General features: G+C 41.1%; 1 protein-coding gene across 2 annotated transcripts in view; it reads right to left on the bottom strand.

The window, feature by feature from the left end:
- Positions 1–8,967: 8,967 nt before the first annotated feature.
- The window catches only part of LOC106578068 (zinc finger protein OZF), a 47,751-nt gene continuing 37,377 nt past the window's right edge, over positions 8,968–19,341 (bottom strand). Inside the window, exons 1-2 of one of the 2 annotated variants that reach the window (XM_014156646.2) lie at positions 14,875–15,173; positions 8,968–9,586 (exon numbers count right to left, since the gene is read on the bottom strand). In XM_014156646.2, the coding sequence (XP_014012121.2) occupies positions 9,231–9,586; positions 14,875–15,046 (528 nt within the window). In that variant the 5' untranslated portion in view covers positions 15,047–15,173 and the 3' untranslated portion in view covers positions 8,968–9,230. Of the gene's footprint in view, positions 9,587–14,874; positions 15,174–19,341 lie in introns of those variants that run through there. The other variant, XM_045700538.1, reaches the window with a different exon arrangement.

Below are 19,341 nucleotides of genomic sequence, written 5' to 3'. Positions count from 1 at the left end.
ATATGTCATTTACCCACATGGTAGTTTCTCCAATGCAAATTTCCGTGTAGGGTTTACATTTATAGCTTAATAATAATATATAATTAATAATTGATTAATTAATTTTCTTTTACAATGTTTTATTTTTTTAACCTGCAGGGATATTTTCTTTTTCCATTTCAGGATTGTGCCCTGGGATCACATAACTCGTAACCGTATGATATCATCCAATGTCCGCTTCAACAGAGAAACACAACCCCTGTCTCCGACCAGGATACTTCTGCTTAACAAAAAGATCCCAGTCGGAGGTCACCCTGCTCCAACAGGGTGTTTTGCCCTAGAATTTCTCCTTTAATTAAAGATATCCCTGTTTCAACAGAGTTCCTAATTAAAGATATCCCTGTTTCAACAGAGTTCCTAATTAAAGATATCCCTGTTTCAACAGAGTTCCTAATTAAAGATATCCCTGTTTCAACAGAGTTCCTAATTAAAGATATCCCTGTTTCAACAGAGTTCCTAATTAAAGATTCTGGAAATAACTGCTGCAGGAATGTTTATAACTAGGGGGAATCTTTTGCTCCAACAAAATACCTAATGTGCACAACCTGTTCCCAGAACAGGATATTCTATGATGTTTATAAGAAAAATCAGTCTCACCCTTAATTTATCTTGTTTGTTCGGAATGGCGTATCCACTCACTGACGGTCCCTGCCAGGCCCGAGGTGGGTCCCCTCTGCTCCGTTTTTATCAGAGTGTGGGGCTCCCTGCCATGTCGAACGCAGCCCCTGCGCGAAGTTAACCTCAGTCTCCCCGGGAACAATCAGCAAGCGGATTGAGTTAGGAAGGACACCTGTATCTGTGTAGTGACTGGGTGTATTGATACACCACCCAAAGTGTAATTAATAACTTTCACCATGCTCAAAGGGACTTTCATTGTCTGTTTAATTATTTGTATTTTTTTACCCATCTACCAATAGTTGCCCTTCTTTGCGAGGCATTGAAAAGAAAACCTTCCTGTTCTTTGTGGTCGAATGTGTGTTTGAAATTCACTGCTCGACTGAGGGACCTTACAGATAATTGTATGTGTGGGGTACAGAGATGAGGTAGTCATTCAAAAATCATGTTAAACACTATTATTGCACACAGACTGAGTCCATGCAACTTATTATGTAACTTGTTACGCACGTTTTTACTCCTGGTCTTACAGTATTTAGGTTGCCATAAAAAATATGTTGAATACTTATTGACTGAAGACATTTCAGTTTTTTTATTTAATTTATTACATTTTGAAAAACATAATTCCACTTTGACATTATGGGGTAGTGTGTGTAGGGAAAGAATTGAATCCATTTAAATTCAGGCTGTAACACAACTAAAGGTTAAAAAAAAAAGGTCATTGGGTGTGAATACTTTCTGAAGGCATTGTAGATTGAAAAAAATATATCATATAGCCTGACTCCGCAACAACATTTGGGGGAAACCAAATCATAGGCTTGTGCTACCAACTGAAAACGTGAGGAAGTAGCCTGTGTATGCTATCACACACAGAACATGTAAATTATATGATCTGTATTCTTTAACACTAGTCCCCAAATTGGAAATAGTCATGTTACTAAATGAAATAATTAGTTGCTTTTAATGCCTGGGTGTTAGAAGTGAAAGTAATTGGAATACATTACTCATTTTGAGTAAGCCAAAGGATTGTTACTGATTACTTTATTTTTCATACAACTGTAATCAACAACAGATTAAATTGTTAAAGTAATCCGCTCAACCCTGCCACTGTTTTCTCTACACACAGTCATCGTTTCCCCTTTACTACTGGTCTGTAGGCTGCCTTACGCAATAGAAACCCTCATCCAGCTGGTGGCGCTGTTGTGCGTTTCCGGGTTCAACACCCATTAGAAGCAGTTTAAAAGAATTATTTGACCAGAAGTAGGAAGTAGGATTGGAGAGGACTTTGATAGATTTTTACAGAAGAGTTTTAGGGCCAAGTGAAGAATTTTTTTTTAAACTGCAAGGGGTGGTGGTACTTGGATTATTATATTTTGCATGCTAGTATATAAAAAAAAGGGGCAATATTTCAAGAATAAAGTTGAAATAAAATTGTGAATTAAAGTGTCAATATTTGGAGAATAAAGGGGCAATATTTGGAGAATAAAGGGGCAATATTTGGAGAATAAAGGGGCAATATTCGGAGAATAAAGGGGCAATATTCGGAGAATGAAGGGGCAATATTTTGAGAAAGGTTGCAAAATTGCAAGGAAATAAAAGAGCAGTTAAATGCATGTCTGCCTGGCTCCCTGTGGCTGGGCACGCCACCGTTGAAATGCCTGAGTTACATGACTTGGTGAAACTATACTTTAGAATTGGCTTTAGTAACAAGGAAATCCTTGCTCTTTTAGCACATAATAACCATAGTATTATAAATATTAGGACCTGGAAAATGTGCCACAGATTATTTTCAGGAGGAACCGTGGTTACATGCATAGGTAGAGACGGGCGCGTTGGGTTTGTATGCGTGCAGGCGTGTGTGTGTGTGTGTGCACTCACGCGTATCAATCTAATGATCTGTTCAGTTGTAAATAAAGAGTAAAAACTCACGGATGATTATTACAACTCAAACCAAGTTTATTCACCCACTGGGTCACACAAGTACTGGTATTTAACCCTTTCTCCTCTGCTGAATCTCCTCCTTACACATCTGATGCTAGACATAACTTTAGTGATATCTGTTCTTCATCACTCCATCTGACCTCGGGCCCCAAATTTCTCACCCCTCCCCAACTCATGGCTGTCCTGTTGACTTGTACCAGACTGTGGCCCTTCTCCTTCCCACAGGATCCCTGATGTCTAACAATAACATATTCTGACAGAATGTAAACATTCTACATTCCCATCAGATCTAATAACTTGTAATTTCACACTCTTCTAACGGCCACGGTGCGTTATGAGCAGAATTTTATTTCTTTATTGGCGCTGTCACTGAACACGAAGAGAACTGAGGTTGAGTCCCATATACACGTGGTATATTGTCTGATATACCAAGGCTGTCAGCCAATCAGCATTCAAGGCTTGAACCACCCGGTTTATGTTAGACCATATATTGACCAAAAAAATAAACTTTTTACTGTTTTAATTATGTTGGTAACCAGTTTATAATAGCAATAAGGCGCCCCGGGGTTTGTGGTATATGGCCAATATACCACGGCTAAGTGGTGTATCCAGGCACTCCTTGTTACGTCATGCATAAGAACAGCCCTTAGCCGTGGTATATTGGCCGTATACCACACCTCCTAGGGCCTTATTGCTTAATCAGAACAGTCAGAGCAAGTTAAATCAACATCCATTGATGGAAAATGATCTGGCGAGTTTAATAAGGGCGATTTATTCTTTCTCTTACCGCATTCAAATTCCTTTATTACGTTATGACATAGCTCCCAATAATTATTTTGAGGAAAACTGAATTTTACATTTAACGTCGTTACTACGATTTTCCTTATTATTTGGCAACCCTGCCCTGAACTATGTTACTTTCTGAGCGAATGGGAAAAAAGGGAGGGAATTAAAACGTTGGTTCGAATCTTTTGTATTTATAAAGTTATTTTGGGATGATAATTAAGCTGAGTGTTGAGGTTTCCAAAACCGTATAGCCATCAAAGATAAATTGTTTTTAGATAGACCGTTTTTTACTTAGACAAAATTCCCTCAGCTAAACAAAAATAAGATTCAATGTCTCCAATGAAATGCATTGAAGTCAGAAGGGCAAAGGTTTTTGTGACAGACAACTTTTTAAACATATATGGTGAATTTACATTAAACTCTAATTTAAAAAATGGTGATCACTGTTTCCCTAAACAGTTTATTCAGTAGCGCTACATACTAACCTATTCTACATAGTTGATTCTCCGGTGTCCTCCGCAGCAGTCTCCGTAGCCGATCATTCTCCTCCTGGTATTCTACTACCGTTTTCTCAACTGCACCGAAAATCTCCACAGCAGCCGCCGTTAAACGCAAATTTAATAAACACACGCAACAATTGTAGGCTTAGACGTTTTTCGTCGAATGAGAGTTGGGTTGTCTACTCTGTTCAGTCACTGGGTCTTTATTTACTCAACACAAGCCTTGTTTTGGTCAAGGAATTTTAGAAAACTTCTTGGTTCAAGTCAGTTGGTGACGAGCCCAGAAACGCAAAATAGCGCCACCAGCTGGATGGGAGTTTACTGTGCAAGGCAGCCTACAGACCAGTAGTGAAGGGTAACGATGACTACATGTTGACAAACATTGGTTATCATAACTATAGGATGATCTGAGATAATGATTTATTTTATGAGTATTTCTTACAAATTCTTGGACAAATGGAATTTATTTAATTTAATGTATCAATTACATCAGCCCGACCATTCTCTCATCACCTTAGAGACCATTATGTCAACACCTTAGAGACCATTATGTCATCACCTTAGAGACCATTATGTCATCACCTTAAAGACCATTCTCTCATCACCTTAGAGACCATTATGTCATCACCTTAGAGACCATTATGTCATCACCTTAGAGACCATTATGTCATCACCTTAAAGACCATTCTCTCATCACCTTAGAGACCATTCTCTCATCACCTTAGAGACCATTATGTCATCACCTTAGAGACCATTATGTCATCACCTTAAAGACCATTATGTCATCACCTTAAAGACCATTCTCTCATCACCTTAGAGACCATTATGTCATCACCTTAGAGACCATTCTCTCATCACCTTAGAGACCATTATGTCATCACCTTAGAGACCATTACGTCATCACCTTAAAGACCATTCTCTCATCACCTTAGAGACCATTACGTCATCACCTTAGAGACCATTATGTCATCACCTTAAAGACCATTCTCTCATCACCTTAGAGACCATTATGTCATCACCTTAAAGACCATTATGTCATCACCTTAGAGACCATTATGTCATCACCTTAGAGACCATTCTCTCATCACCTTAGAGACCATTCTCTCATCACCTTAGAGACCATTATGTCATCACCTTAAAGACCATTCTCTCATCACCTTAGAGACCATTATGTCATCACCTTAAAGACCATTCTCTCATCACCTTAGAGACCATTATGTCATCACCTTAGAGACCATTATGTCATCACCTTAGAGACCATTCTCTCATCACCTTAGAGACCATTATGTCATCACCTTAGAGACCATTATGTCATCACCTTAGAGACCATTATGTCATCACCTTAGAGACCATTATGTCATCACCTTAAAGACCATTCTCTCATCACCTTAGAGACCATTATGTCATCACCTTAGAGACCATTATGTCATCACCTTAAAGACCATTATGTCATCACCTTAGAGACCATTCTCTCATCACCTTAGAGACCATTATGTCATCACCTTAGAGACCATTATGTCATCACCTTAGAGACCATTCTCTCATCACCTTAAAGACCATTATGTCATCACCTTAGAGACCATTCTCTCATCACCTTAGAGACCATTCTCTCATCACCTTAGAGACCATTCTCTCATCACCTTAGAGACCATTACGTCATCACCTTAGAGACCATTATGTCATCACCTTGAGAGACCATTATGTCATCACCTTAGAGACCATTATGTCATCACCTTAGAGACCATTATGTCATCACCTTAAAGACCATTATGTCATCACCTTAGAGACCATTATGTCATCACCTTAGAGACCATTATGTCATCACCCTAAAGACCATTATGTCATCACCTTAGAGACCATTATGTCATCACCTTAGAGACCATTCTCTCATCACCTTAGAGACCATTATGTCATCACCTTAGAGACCATTATGTCATCACCTTAGAGACCATTATGTCATCACCTTAGAGACCATTATGTCATCACCTTAGAGACCATTATGTCATCACCTTAGAGACCATTATGTCATCACCTTAGAGACCATTATGTCATCACCTTAGAGACCATTATGTCATCACCTTAGAGACCATTCTCTCATCACCTTGAGAGACCATTATGTCATCACCTTAGAGACCATTATGTCATCACCTTAGAGACCATTATGTCATCACCTTAGAGACCATTATGTCATCACCTTAGAGACCATTATGTCATCACCTTAGAGACCATTCTCTCATCACCTTACAAGACCATTATGTCATCACCTTAGAGACCATTATGTCATCACCTTAGAGATCATTCTCTCATCACCTTAGAGTCCATTCTCTCATCACCTTAGAGACCATTATGTCATCACCTTAGAGACCATTATGTCATCACCTTGAGAGACCATTATGTCATCACCTTGAGAGACCATTATGTCATCACCTTAGAGACCATTATGTCATCACCTTAGAGACCATTATGTCATCACCTTAAAGACCATTATGTCATCACCTTAGAGACCATTATGTCATCACCTTAGAGACCATTATGTCATCACCTTAGAGACCATTATGTCATCACCTTAGAGACCATTATGTCATCACCTTAGAGACCATTCTCTCATCACCTTGAGAGACCATTATGTCATCACCTTAGAGACCATTATGTCATCACCTTAGAGACCATTATGTCATCACCTTAGAGACCATTATGTCATCACCTTAGAGACCATTATGTCATCACCTTAGAGACCATTCTCTCATCACCTTAGAGACCATTATGTCATCACCTTAAAGACCATTATGTCATCACCTTAGAGACCATTATGTCATCACCTTAGAGATCATTATGCCATCACCTTAGAGTCCATTCTCTCATCACCTTAGAGACCATTATGTCATCACCTTAGAGACCATTATGTCATCACCTTGAGAGACCATTATGTCATCACCTTGAGAGACCATTATGTCATCACCTTGAGAGACCATTATGTCATCACCTTGAGAGACCATTATGTCATCACCTTGAGAGACCATTATGTCATCACCTTGAGAGACCATTATGTCATCACCTTGAGAGACAGTCCAAATCCAACAACCAGATATTAGTTTCTAATGAAGGGAAAAATTAAACACACTTTGTACAGCAGACGTGTGAATTTCCTACAATACTCTGTACTGTTTGATCTAGGGATGCACGATATATCGGTGAGCATATCGGAATCGGCCAATATTAGCTAAAAATGCCAACATCGGCCCGATGTCTAGTTTAACGCTGATGTGTAAAACCGATGTCAAAGCTGACGTGCATACCTAATATAACGTAGGTAGCTGATACGACACCACGAAAAGCACAGCGCTACACAGAACAAAAGCAGAAGAATACTAAGCGCACACTTCCAACAACTAAACAAGTTCAAGTCCAGCAGTCATTTGAAAGAGTAAGAACATTTCCGCGAGATAACTCAAAGGGCGAAATCCATTAACGCCAAGATAATGGAATTCATTGCCCTTGACAATCAACCGTCCTCTGTCGTGGATGATGTCGTGGATGACGTTGGCTTTCGCCGACTGGTCGAGCACCGGAACACACTATTTTTCAGATGTTGCCCTACCGGAGTTACACAGTATAGTGAAACGTACATCTATGAGCGTCACTGCTTTTAGCTTCACGACTGACATTTGGACCAGCGATGTCAGCCCCATGAGCATGCTGAGTCTGACAGCACAGTGGGTCCACGAGGATTTCCTACTGAGGAAAGCCGTATTGCATGCTCAAGAATGTGCTGGTTCTCATACATGTTTGAAACTTGGAAACATGAACACTCCTAGCACCATTTGAACAACTGACTGGAGAAATAAGCTCATCAACTGCGTCTACAGCAGACGTGATACCCTCTGTCATGGCATTGAAACACCTACTCAACAAAACTGCCCACACAGACCGTGGGGTTAAAACTAACAAAAGTACTCTACTAGAGGCTGTGAACAAGCGATTCGGTAGCATTCTCTCTGAGCCTCTTTACTGTGTCGCCACCACGCTTGATACTAGGTACAAGGACCGCTACTTCGATGCAGACAAGAAACAGGGTTTACGTGAAATGTTACAGACACAGCTGGACAAGACGGAAACGGACACAGTAACATTGCGCACCGAGGAACAGAGGCCACGGACAGACAGATGGGCGGGCAGGCGGACGGACGGGCAGGCGGACGGACAGCTGAAACTACACTTCAGTAGTTTCATTCTCATAATCATGTATACATGATAATACATGTATGATGAAATTCTGGTTGAGAATGAAACTACTGAACAAATGAACGAAACAGCACAGCAAGTAAGTGAAAGAAATAGGTTTTGATGATGTTTTACTGGTAATGGGGACATACGTAAATGCCAACAAAATAACTTTTTGGTCAATGTGGTGTGTGTTTGTGTTTAACCTTTATTTAACTAGGCAAGTCAGTTAAGAACAAATTCTTATTCACAATGACGGCCTACCCCGGCCAAACCAGGATGATGCTGGGCTAATTGTGCACCGCTCCATGGGACTCCTAATCACGGCCGGATGTGATACAACCTGGATTCGAACCGGGGACTGTTGTGACGCCTCTTGCACAGAGATGCAGTGTCTTAGACCACTGAGTCCATGTGTGTGTGTGTGTGATAAATCTTTAACTGTACTAGAATGCTTAAAAGTCTGCAGAAAATGGTAATATCAGTTATCGGTATTGTTTCTTTTTGGCAAGGAAAATATTGGATATCGGTATCGGCCAAAATTGTCATACCGGTGCACCCCTAGTTTGATCATTACCTCATCATTCAAATCAAACTTTATTTACATACAATGTTTTACGACAGTAAATCCATCAGAGATCTATTTACCAGTTTATGCATGGTTAGGCTCTGCTTGACACCGACACTTCTCCCGTGTGAGTCCGTATATGTGCAATTAGGTGTTCCTTGCGAATGAAGCCTTTACCACAGTCACCACAGCTAAATGGTTTCTCTCCTGTGTGAGTCAGTATGTGTCTCCTTAAGTCCCCTTTCTGATTGAAGCTTTTACAGCAAAAATGACAGCTGAATGGTTTCTCTCCTCTGTGAATGCGTATATGTCTGGTTAAGTGCTCCTTGCGATTGAAGCGTTTACCACAGTCACCACAGCTAAACGGTTTCTCTCCTGTGTGAATCTTCATGTGCATGGACAGATTTCCTTTTTGTTTGAAGGTCTTGCCACAAAAGGGGCAGATGCAGGGTTCCCCCATTGGTGCGTTGGGATCAAATGGTGGTCTGATGTCAAGCCCTACTGGGTCGCTGCTAACGGCTGAACTGTGGCTGGAGGCATTGTTATGATTATATGGAAGGTCACAGGGAATGTCGAGACCCTTTAACGTGGGTCACAGTGCCAAAAGGTTTGAGATCCACTGGTTTAGAGTGACTCTCTCTGTTCTCCACAGTCTGGGTTTGAGGAAGAGTCAAGGACCAAAGTGGGTCCTCCAGATCACATTCACTTTTCACACAGGAAGGAGTAAATATGAACTCTATATCAGTCTCCACCCCTTGAAGCTGCTCTTCCTCCTGACTGGTCCCGAGTTCCTCCTCTTCGTCTATAATCAGTGTGGGCTCTGGGTCCTCCTGCCCCAGACTGGGGCTCCACTCCTGCTCACAGTGCTGCTGCTCAGGGGGAACCTCCTCTTCAGAGACGGAGAGCTGCAGGGAGTCTGGAGGGAAGGAGAGGAGGAGCAGAGGTTATCAGAAGTGCCTTCAGAAAGTATTCACACCCCGTCATTTTTTCCAAAATTTGTTGTGTTACAGCCGGAATTTAAAATGGATTATATTGAGATTTTACCCCATAATGTCAAAGTGGATGTTTTTAAACAAATTAATTAGAATTGAAAAGCTGAAATATCTTGAGTTGATAAGTATTCAACCCCTTTGTTATGGCAAAACTAAATAGGTTCAGGAGTAAAGATGAGCTTCACAAGTCACAAAAGTTGCATGGACTCCCTTTGTGCAGTAATAGTGTTTAACATGATTTTGAATGACTACCTCATCTCTGTACCCCACACATATAATTATCTGTAAGGTTCCTCAGTCGAGCAGTGAATTTCAAACACTGATTCAACCACAAAGACCAGGGAGGTTTTTCACTGCATCACAAAGAAGGGCAACTGTTGGTAGATGGGTAAAACATTTTAAAAAGCAGATATTGAATATTCCTTTCAGCGTGGTGAATTTATTAATTACACTTTGGATGGTGTATCAATACACCCAGTCACTACAAAGATACAGGCGTCCTTCCTAACTCAGTTGCCGGAGAGGAAGGAAACCACTTAGGGATTTAACCATGAGGCCAATGGTGACTTTAAAACAGTTACAGATTTGAATGGCTGTGATAGGAGAAAACTGAGGATGGATCAACAACACTGTAGCTACTCCACAATACTAACATAATTGACAGAGTGAAAAGAAGAAAGCCTGTACAGAATACAACATATTCAGAAACATGCGTCCTGTTAGCAATATGGCACTAAAGTAAATCAGCAAAAAATTAGGCATAGAAATGAACGTTATGTCCTGAATACAAAAACGTTATGTTTGGAGCAAATCCAACACAACACATCACTCTTCATATTTTCAAGCATGGTGGTGGCGGCATCATGTTATGGGTATGCTTGTCATCAGCAAGGACTAGGGAGTTTTTTTAGGATAAAAATAAAGGCTATAGAGCTAAGCACAAGCAAAATCCTAGAGGAAAACCTGGTTCAGTCTGCTTTCCAACAGACACTGGGAGACAAATGCACCTTTCAGCAGGACAATAACCTAAAACACTTGAAAATCTGTGGCAAGACTTGAAAATGGCTGTCTAGCAACAATCAAATTGATAGAGCTTGAATACTTTTAAAAAAGAATAATGTTCAAATATTGTACAATCCAGGTGTGCAAAGCTCTTAGAGACTTACCCAGAAAGCCTCTCAGCTGTAATCGCCTCCAAAGGTGGTCCTAACATGTATTGACTCGGGTGTGAATACTTACGTAAATGAGATCTGTTTTCATTTTCAAAAAAATTGCAAACATTTCTAAAAACATGTTTTCATTGTGTGTAGATGGGTGAAGGCACTGTATTTACCACATAATTAAATAGAACAGTTGAATCATACATTTAAACTATACATTTCTAAGAGCTATACAGCCTAGCAGATAGACCGGACCAGCTTCTAGACAAAGACCTTATGTCTTTAGACGTGCCTTAGTGCAGATAGCTAGGGCCAGCTTCTAGACAAAGACCTTATGTCTTCAGACGTGCCTTAGTGCAGATAGCTAGGGCCAGCTTCTAGACAAAGACCTTATGTCTTTAGACGTGCCTTAGTGCAGATAGCTAGGGCCAGCTTCTAGACAGAGACTGTATCTCGGTCTAGCAGTATAGCACTAGCCCACTGTGGGACGTATTTACCATCCTGTATCTGTGTGGCAACCCTTTTTCCATGTTGGAGGGTACCGTAATTTCCGGACTATAAGCCGCAACTTTTTTCCCACGCTTTGAACCTCGCGGCTTAAACAATGACGCGGCTAATATATGGATTTTTCCCGCTTTCAATTTTTTTTTGAAAGGAGATGACTTCAGTGGTTTCAGTGCACAGGAGGAGGAAGATAGTGACCAATGACTTTCTTGGTAGGCTACTGTTTACTGCTAATTTTTTATTTTTTGTTACAAGTCGTGTTTCGTTAAAGCCTATTTATTTTTGTTACAAGCCGTGTTTCGTTAAAGCCTGTGTAAAGTTCATTTGTTTCAATGTACCGGTAGGCACCTGCGGCTTATAGACATGTGCGGCTTATTTATGTTCAAAATAATATATATTTTTTAATTCAGTGGGTGCGGCTTATATTCAGGTGCGCTCAATAGTCCGGAAATTACGGTATATCTGTGGTTGATGGACGGTTCTGATAAGGAAAGTGTAGTTTTAATTGCCGAGTGGTGCCCAGGAAATAATTAATTATTAGATGCTAACCCCTCTCCCCTCCTCCAAACCAAAACCAAACATGGATGTTAATGTTTGCACTAGGGTTGCAAAGGTTTGGAAACTTTCCGGGAAATTTCCAGAAATTTTCCATGGGGAGTTATGCCTGGGAATTTAGGGAATTTGGCTTAAATTCATCAAAAAGTTATCTTATAACAGTGAACCATTTTTTGTGGGATACACAAGGCAAATCTAGATCTTGTGGCATATTTTGGTTAAACTATCCCCAATTCAATGGAATCGTAACCCTCTGCATGCACATTGCATTCTTCCATCACATGTGCAGCTGATTCTCAAGATCTTGCACACTAATGAGATGCTATTGAGCCCACACTACTACACTGTCTGAGCCAAGGACTACATGCTTTCTGGTAAGTTTTGATTACAATACTGGGTGGGGTGAATATATTTTAAATGACATACATTATTTTTTTGTTAACTAGTAAATAGTAGCCTACAGCAAAGTGTGTTTAAGTCATTTCTAACTTGTTAACAATTTCTACTAGTTAGCTTTTGCTACCATGTGGGTTTTAGCTTGCTTGAGCCTGCTAACTGAGGAGTATTAATTCACCTGTTTCCATACATGTTTCATTTTAAAACAATTATCTGTATTTATCTATACATGGAATTTGTTTTACTCCTTTTTTCCTAATCTTTACAGGAAAATGCCACGGGAACTATCTGATGTTTGGAGACATTTCACTGCAGCTAAAGTAGAAGGAAAAGCTGTGTACGTTTGCAAATACTGTGCCAAATCATATGTGAAGAATGCAACAACAAAGATGTAGAATCATCTGGCCAAGTGCATAAAGTTCCCTCAGCGCTCACAACAAGCAACCTCTGGCAGAAGTCCCTCTACTTCTATTTGAGGTGAAAATGATGAATCAGACACCTTATCGATAGCAACAGATCATGGTCCTCCATGAGCCATCGAGTCCAAAAAGTTTGTTGACACAATGGAGGAACGTAGTCAGATAAATGCTGATGAATTTCTTGCTCGAGCTGTGTATGCAACTGGTTCACTTCCGATGCTCACAGGCAATGTGTATTGGAATAGATTTCTGAATGTTCTTCACCCAGCATACACCCCTCCAACCAGACATGCTTTATCTACTCATTTGCTGGATGCAGAGTTCAGAGTTCAAGTGAAGGTCAAGCAAATCATAGAGAAGGTAGACTGTATTGCAATCATCTCTCATGGGTGGTTGAATGTTCGTGGGCAAGGAATAATTAACTACATCATCTCCACCCCGCAACCAGTATTCTACAAGAGCACAGACACAAGGGACAACAGACACACCGGTCTCTACATTGCAGGTGAGCTGAAGGCAGTCATCAATGACCTTGGACCACAGAAGGTATTTGCACTGGTGACAGACAATGCTGCGAACATAAAGGCTGCTTGGTCTAAAGTGGAGGAGTCCTACTCTCACATCAAACTCATTGGCTGTGCTGCTCAAGCATTGAAGAGAGCCAAGGAAATGGTTTGGTATGTTGGATGAGTGTGTTTGGGGCAATCCCCCACAGGGACTTGTTACCCCTTTATGGTTATGAATGTGTTTCTACCTGTCATTTAGACAATGACCAGTGTATGCTAACTTGCTAGCTAGCAACTTCACTAGCAGTAAATGCTAGCCAGATAGTTAGTTAGCATAAGCTGCTAGGAGTGCTAGCTAGCAACCTTACTACCAGATCGTCTGAGGTAAAATACATTAAAAAGATAATGTAACTTAATTGCAGTTGTAAATGTTTCCACTAGCTAGCTATGTTTTTAAGAGAGAGCTTTTCAATTGGCACCTCTCCCTGTTTTCAGTCACATGTGGGGACTGGATTAGGTGTGAGCAGTGCAGGAGGTGGGCTCATGAGTCGTGCTCCAATTTGACTGGGGATAGCTTTATTTGTGACCATTTAAATGTGATATTTCAGTTTCTTATTTTTTGTAAAGCACCACTAATTTGAGGGGGGGGCGGGGTGTGTAACTAAAAAAGTGTAAACTGTAACTGTAGCCATTTATTTCCCTTAATAGTTTATTCGCCTAAGCGTGACCTTCATCCGCATACTACCCCCACAAACATTGCTTTTTTTGGGGGGGGGGCAATTTTAAAAAAATAAATAAATATTATTTTTTGTGTGTCAGCAATTAGACATTGTTCTTAGGGGGTCTAGTTACACCCTAGTACCCTACCATGCTGCCTCGTTGACAACATGACAGAATAGGGCAGATTACTGTTCGAATTTGAGGTCACTCCTCCCTCCCCGCTTTCGCACGATGACGTGACAGGCCATAGCCCAGTGTACCCCGGGCCAGATTAATCGAACCCCCTCTATATTAGCCCACACAGCTACAAGGGTCCACTTTCATGCCAGGTGTAAGACCTCATATTGAAACTCATAGAGACCCCAACTGATGCAATCTTACAATGATCAACTTCGGTTTAGAGACAAGCTTCATGAAACCTCTAAACAAGGGCTGCTCAATTTACCCCACTCTGCCTTAGGTGGTAATATCGCTCTAGGAGCTGATCCGTGTTCAGTATTGTGAAACAATTAAATATTAAAGTAAGATTTGAATAGAGAAAGCTGATCTGAGAGCAAGGCTGACTTTCTTTCGATCCTATATGTAGTCCTATCGACACGCACTCGTGAATGTTCTCTCTGCTTGGTGTTTTTGGAAGGTTGTCACAAGTTACCACATCCACAAAGTCATAAACCCCGCCCATTTCTTCAATTTCTCTTCTTAAAACGTTATTTTAAACCTAACCTTAACCACAGTGCTAACCTTATGCCTAACCTTAAATGAAGACCAAAAATCCAATGTTGGTTTTCATGAATTTTTACGATATAGCCAATTTTGACTTTGTGGCTGTGGTAACTAGTAGAAACCTTATAGGAACGATGCATCTTAAAAACACTCGTAAGCTTAAATTCCATCGCTATTTCAAAACCGGGCCTACAACTATAGCTAGCTATCAGTAGATCTACATACTAACCTATTCTACATAGTTTTATCTCCGGTGTGATTCGATTCCGCAGCAGTCTCCGTAGCCGATCATTCTCCTCCTGGTATTCTACTACCGTTTTCTCAACTGCACCGAAAATCTCCACAGCAGCCGCCGTTAAACGATCATTTAAAAACAAACGCAACAACTGTAGTTTAGACATATTTCAGTCGAATGAGAGTTGGGTAGTCTGTTCAGTCAGTATGTCTTATTTTTACTCCACTAAATGATTGCCAAAACAAACTCGTTTCTAATCTTACTTCCGTGTTCTAGTCAAGGAATCTTACAAAATCGTTTATTCTAGTGGCTGGCGAGCCCAGAAAAACACAACAGCGCCGCCAGCTTGATGGGAGTTGAATACTGTGCAAAGCAGTTTACAGACCAGTAGTAAAGGAAAACGACACAGTAGCGGTGCGTGGCTAAAATCACATGGGAAGCCAATCCAGGGGAGAAAAAAGCCATATTACAACCTATGTGTGGTGATAATTTAGTTGTTTGCTCTATAACCTTTTAGTTCATACACCTTGCGACCGTGATATACAGGTCTAAATAAAGGCCAAGACAATAAGAAGACACAGTGGAAGAATAAATTCAACCACACCTGTGTTTCATTTAAAAAAAACGAAGAGCAACCTCTGTCTGGTGAAGTCCTCAAAGAATATTGCATGTTACAAACAGTTACCTGACCTTCAGCATGGTCAAGCAAGTTCATGTTTGCGACATTTTCGGACCACTAAACAACTATTGATTTAGAACTACACAGCATTACTGCAAGTTGCAAAGAAAACAGGAACTGCCTGCACTATTCCAGCACCATTTCAACTACACTTACAGTGACAACTAAAATAAAACAAAAACGATTTAGTCCAATCAACATAAGCTAAATATGATGTGGCTGTCCATGATATTGATTTCTGTGTGTGTGTGTGTGTGTGTGTGCAAGTAGAAAAAACATGTTGACTCGCCCTACTTGCAGAGAAACGCCAATATCATCCTCCTCTTTCATGTTGCCTAATGCTCTAACACTGTCATGCAGTACACACTTTTAGGTTTTGTTGTCTTAGGCTACCTTAGTAAAATGCTAGCCTAACTTCCTTTCATGGGCAACAATGCACCAGGCCAGCTAGTTAACATTAGCACAATACATCTAGCTACATGTTGAACTTCCATCCTCTCAGCCCAGGGGCACAATGTATATATTTATGGTTGGATCAGAATCGCCGTTATAATCATTGGCCAGAACAAATAATTAAAGTTAAACAACAAGTCCAAATCCCTACCTCCTTCAATGGCTAATTTAGGAAAGGAACAAATTTAGCTTGCCAATAGAGGACAACAACACAAGGAGATGCAACAATTCAAGTTTTTTTCAGTCATTAATGACATTTGGCTTGTGATGCGATTGGTCTGAAGCCAAATCCAAACTGGCTTGCCTAAACACTTTTTTTGGTGCGCCAGGACCATTCAGAGCTGAGCTCACTCAGTTTAGCTCATCGCTGATTAGCTATTATTTTTCAGAAGGGAGGCCAAAAGCTTGCTGGCTTCCCTTGCATTCATTGCTACTGGCGGCAACGATGTCATACTCTTTCTGACCAGACAGCATCAGATAGATACGCTTCACATACTGAGAAAGAGGGGCGCTGTTTTGTTCGCTCGGATGCTTTCTCCAGTGAGACACATTAAGCTGCTTGCAAATCGAAGGAAATGTATTAAACACAGAGAGACGAAAGAAAAACAATATTTTGTATGTATTTTTTTCTCGGTCAATTTTTGGGGGAAGCCTGGCCTCTTTTAAGCACCCTCAGCACCCCTACTTCCCACGGATACGTCTGTGCCATTATTCATAATTGAAATTGTGTGCCCTCAATTTGCGTGGATGAAATTTGGACAGCCAAGCTATAGGCTTCTGTAGTTTCAAGTTTTAATATCACATGCACATGGTCCCATTCGCATAGAGTTAATCAGGCTGTTGATTGTCGGGAACTGGAACATGCAGTTGTACACGTCAATCCAGAGCATCCCAAACATGCTCAATGATAGACATGTCTGGTGAGTATGCTGGCCATGGAAGAACTGGGACATTTTCAGCTTCCAGGAATTGTGTAGAGATCCTTGCGACATGGGACCGTGAATTATCATGCTGAAACATGAGGTGATGGCGGCAGATGAGTGGTAATGGCTCTAAGGATCTAAGCACAGTATCTCTGTGCATTCAAATTGACATCGATAAAATGCAATTGTGTTCGTTGTCCGTAATTTATGCCTGCCCATACCACAAACCCACTGCCACCATGGTGCATTCTGTTCACAACATTGACATCAGCAAACCACTCGCCCACACAACGCCATACAGGTGGTCTGCAGTTGTGAGGCTGGTTGGACGTACTGCCAAACTCTCTAAAACTACGCTATTTATTTAGTTCAATAGAGATGAATTTGCTTACATATTTTTGTGTACACATATTACATAGGCTCAACCACTTGAGGCTAATCACCAAGTGGAAACTCAAAACCCATGAGCTAGATTGCTTTGTACTGCTAGTTAGCAGTGTAATGAATTAATCTAACAGTAAATGTAATGTCTTTAAAAACTTTGCAGCATACTACCCAATGATGTTGCCTCTATATACCCAATGATGTTGCCTCTATATACCCAATGATGTTGCCTCTATATACCCAATGATGTTGCCTCTATATACCCAATGATGTTGCCTCTATATACCCAATGATGTTGCCTCTATATACCCAATGATGTTGCCTCTATATACCCAATGATGTTGCCTCTATATACCCAATGACGTTGCCTCTATATAGCCAATGACGTTGCCTCAATATAGCCAATGACGTTGCCTCTATATAGCCAATGATGTAGCCTCTATATAGACCTATTGGCGTGTCCTGTGCTCCGTGGACTAGGCTATGGGTCTCTCAGAGTACTAGTGAAAAATGTATAAACTACGTACTAGGACTTCTCCGGTTCAAACAGTGCTAATTAGAGTTGGGAAATAAACGTAATACCTACAGAAAGCTAAGACCCTCATCTCTCCAGTAGGTTTCAAAACTTTCACTGCTATGCGGACGACACACAGCTGTACATTTCAATGAAACACGGTGAAGCCCCAAAATTGCCCTCGCTAGAAGCCTGTGTTTCAGACATAAAGAAGTGGATGGCTGCAAACTTTCTACTTTTAAACTCGGACAAAACAGAGATGCTTGTTCTAGGTCCCAAGAAACAAAGAGATCTTCTGTTGAATCTGACAATTAATCTGGATGGTTGTACAGTCGTCTCAAATAAAACTGTGAAGGACCTCGGCATTACTCTGGACCCTGATCTCTCTTTTGAAGAACATATCAAGACTGTTTCAAGGACAGCTTTTTTCCATCTACGTAACATTGCAAAAATCAGAAACTTTCTGTCCAAAAATGACGCAGAAAAATTAATCCATGCTTTTGTTACTTCTAGGCTGGACTACTGCAATGCTCTACTTTCCGGCTACCCGGATAAAGCACTAAACAAACTTCAGTTAGTGCTAAATACGGCTGCTAGAATCCTGACTAGAACCAAAAAATGTTATCATATTACTCCAGTGCTAGCCTCCCTACACTGGCTTCCTGTTAAGGCAAGGGCTGATTTCAAGGTTTTACTGCTAACCTACAAAGCATTACATGGGCTTGCTCCTACCTATCTTTCCGATTTGGTCCTGCCGTACATACCTACACGTACGCTACGGTCACAAGACGCAGGCCTCCTAATTGTCCCTAGAATTTCTGAGCAAACGGCTGGAGGTAGGGCTTTCTCCTATAGAGCTCCATTTTTATGGAATGGTCTGCCTACCAATGTGAGAGACGCAGACTCAGTCTCAACCTTTAAGTCTTTACTGAAGACTTATCTCTTCAGTAGGTCCTATGATTAAGTATAGTTTGGCCCAGGAGTGTGAAGGTGAACGGAATGGTTGGAGCAACGAACCGCCCTTGCTGTCTCTGCCTTGCCGGTTCCCCTCTCTCCACTGGGATTCTCTGCCTCTAACCCTATTACAGGGGCTGAGTCACTGGCTTACTGGTGTTCTTCCATGCCGTCCATGGGAGGGGTGCGTCACTTGAGTGGGTTGAGTCACTGACGTGGTCTTCCTGTCTGGGTTGGCGCCCCCCCCTTGGGTTGTGCCATGGCGGAGATCTTTGTGGGCTATACTCGGCCTTGTCTTAGGACGGTAAGTTGGTGGTTGGAGACATCCCTCTAGTGGTGTGGGGGCTGTGCTTTGGCAAAGTGGGTGGGGTTATATCCTGCCTGTTTGGCCCTGTCCGGGGTATCATCGGATGGGGCCACAGTGTCTTCTGATCCCTCCTGTCTCAGCCTCCAGTATTTATGCTGCAGTAGTTTATGTGTCGGGGGGCTAGGGTCAGTCTGTTACATCTGGAGTATTTCTCTTGTCTTATCCGGTGTCCTGTGTGAATTTAAAT

The sequence above is a fragment of the Salmo salar genome, chromosome ssa18 (assembly GCF_905237065.1).
Source record: "Salmo salar chromosome ssa18, Ssal_v3.1, whole genome shotgun sequence".
Taxonomy (NCBI): domain Eukaryota; kingdom Metazoa; phylum Chordata; class Actinopteri; order Salmoniformes; family Salmonidae; genus Salmo; species Salmo salar.
This window is presented reverse-complemented; position numbering and strand designations above follow the sequence as displayed.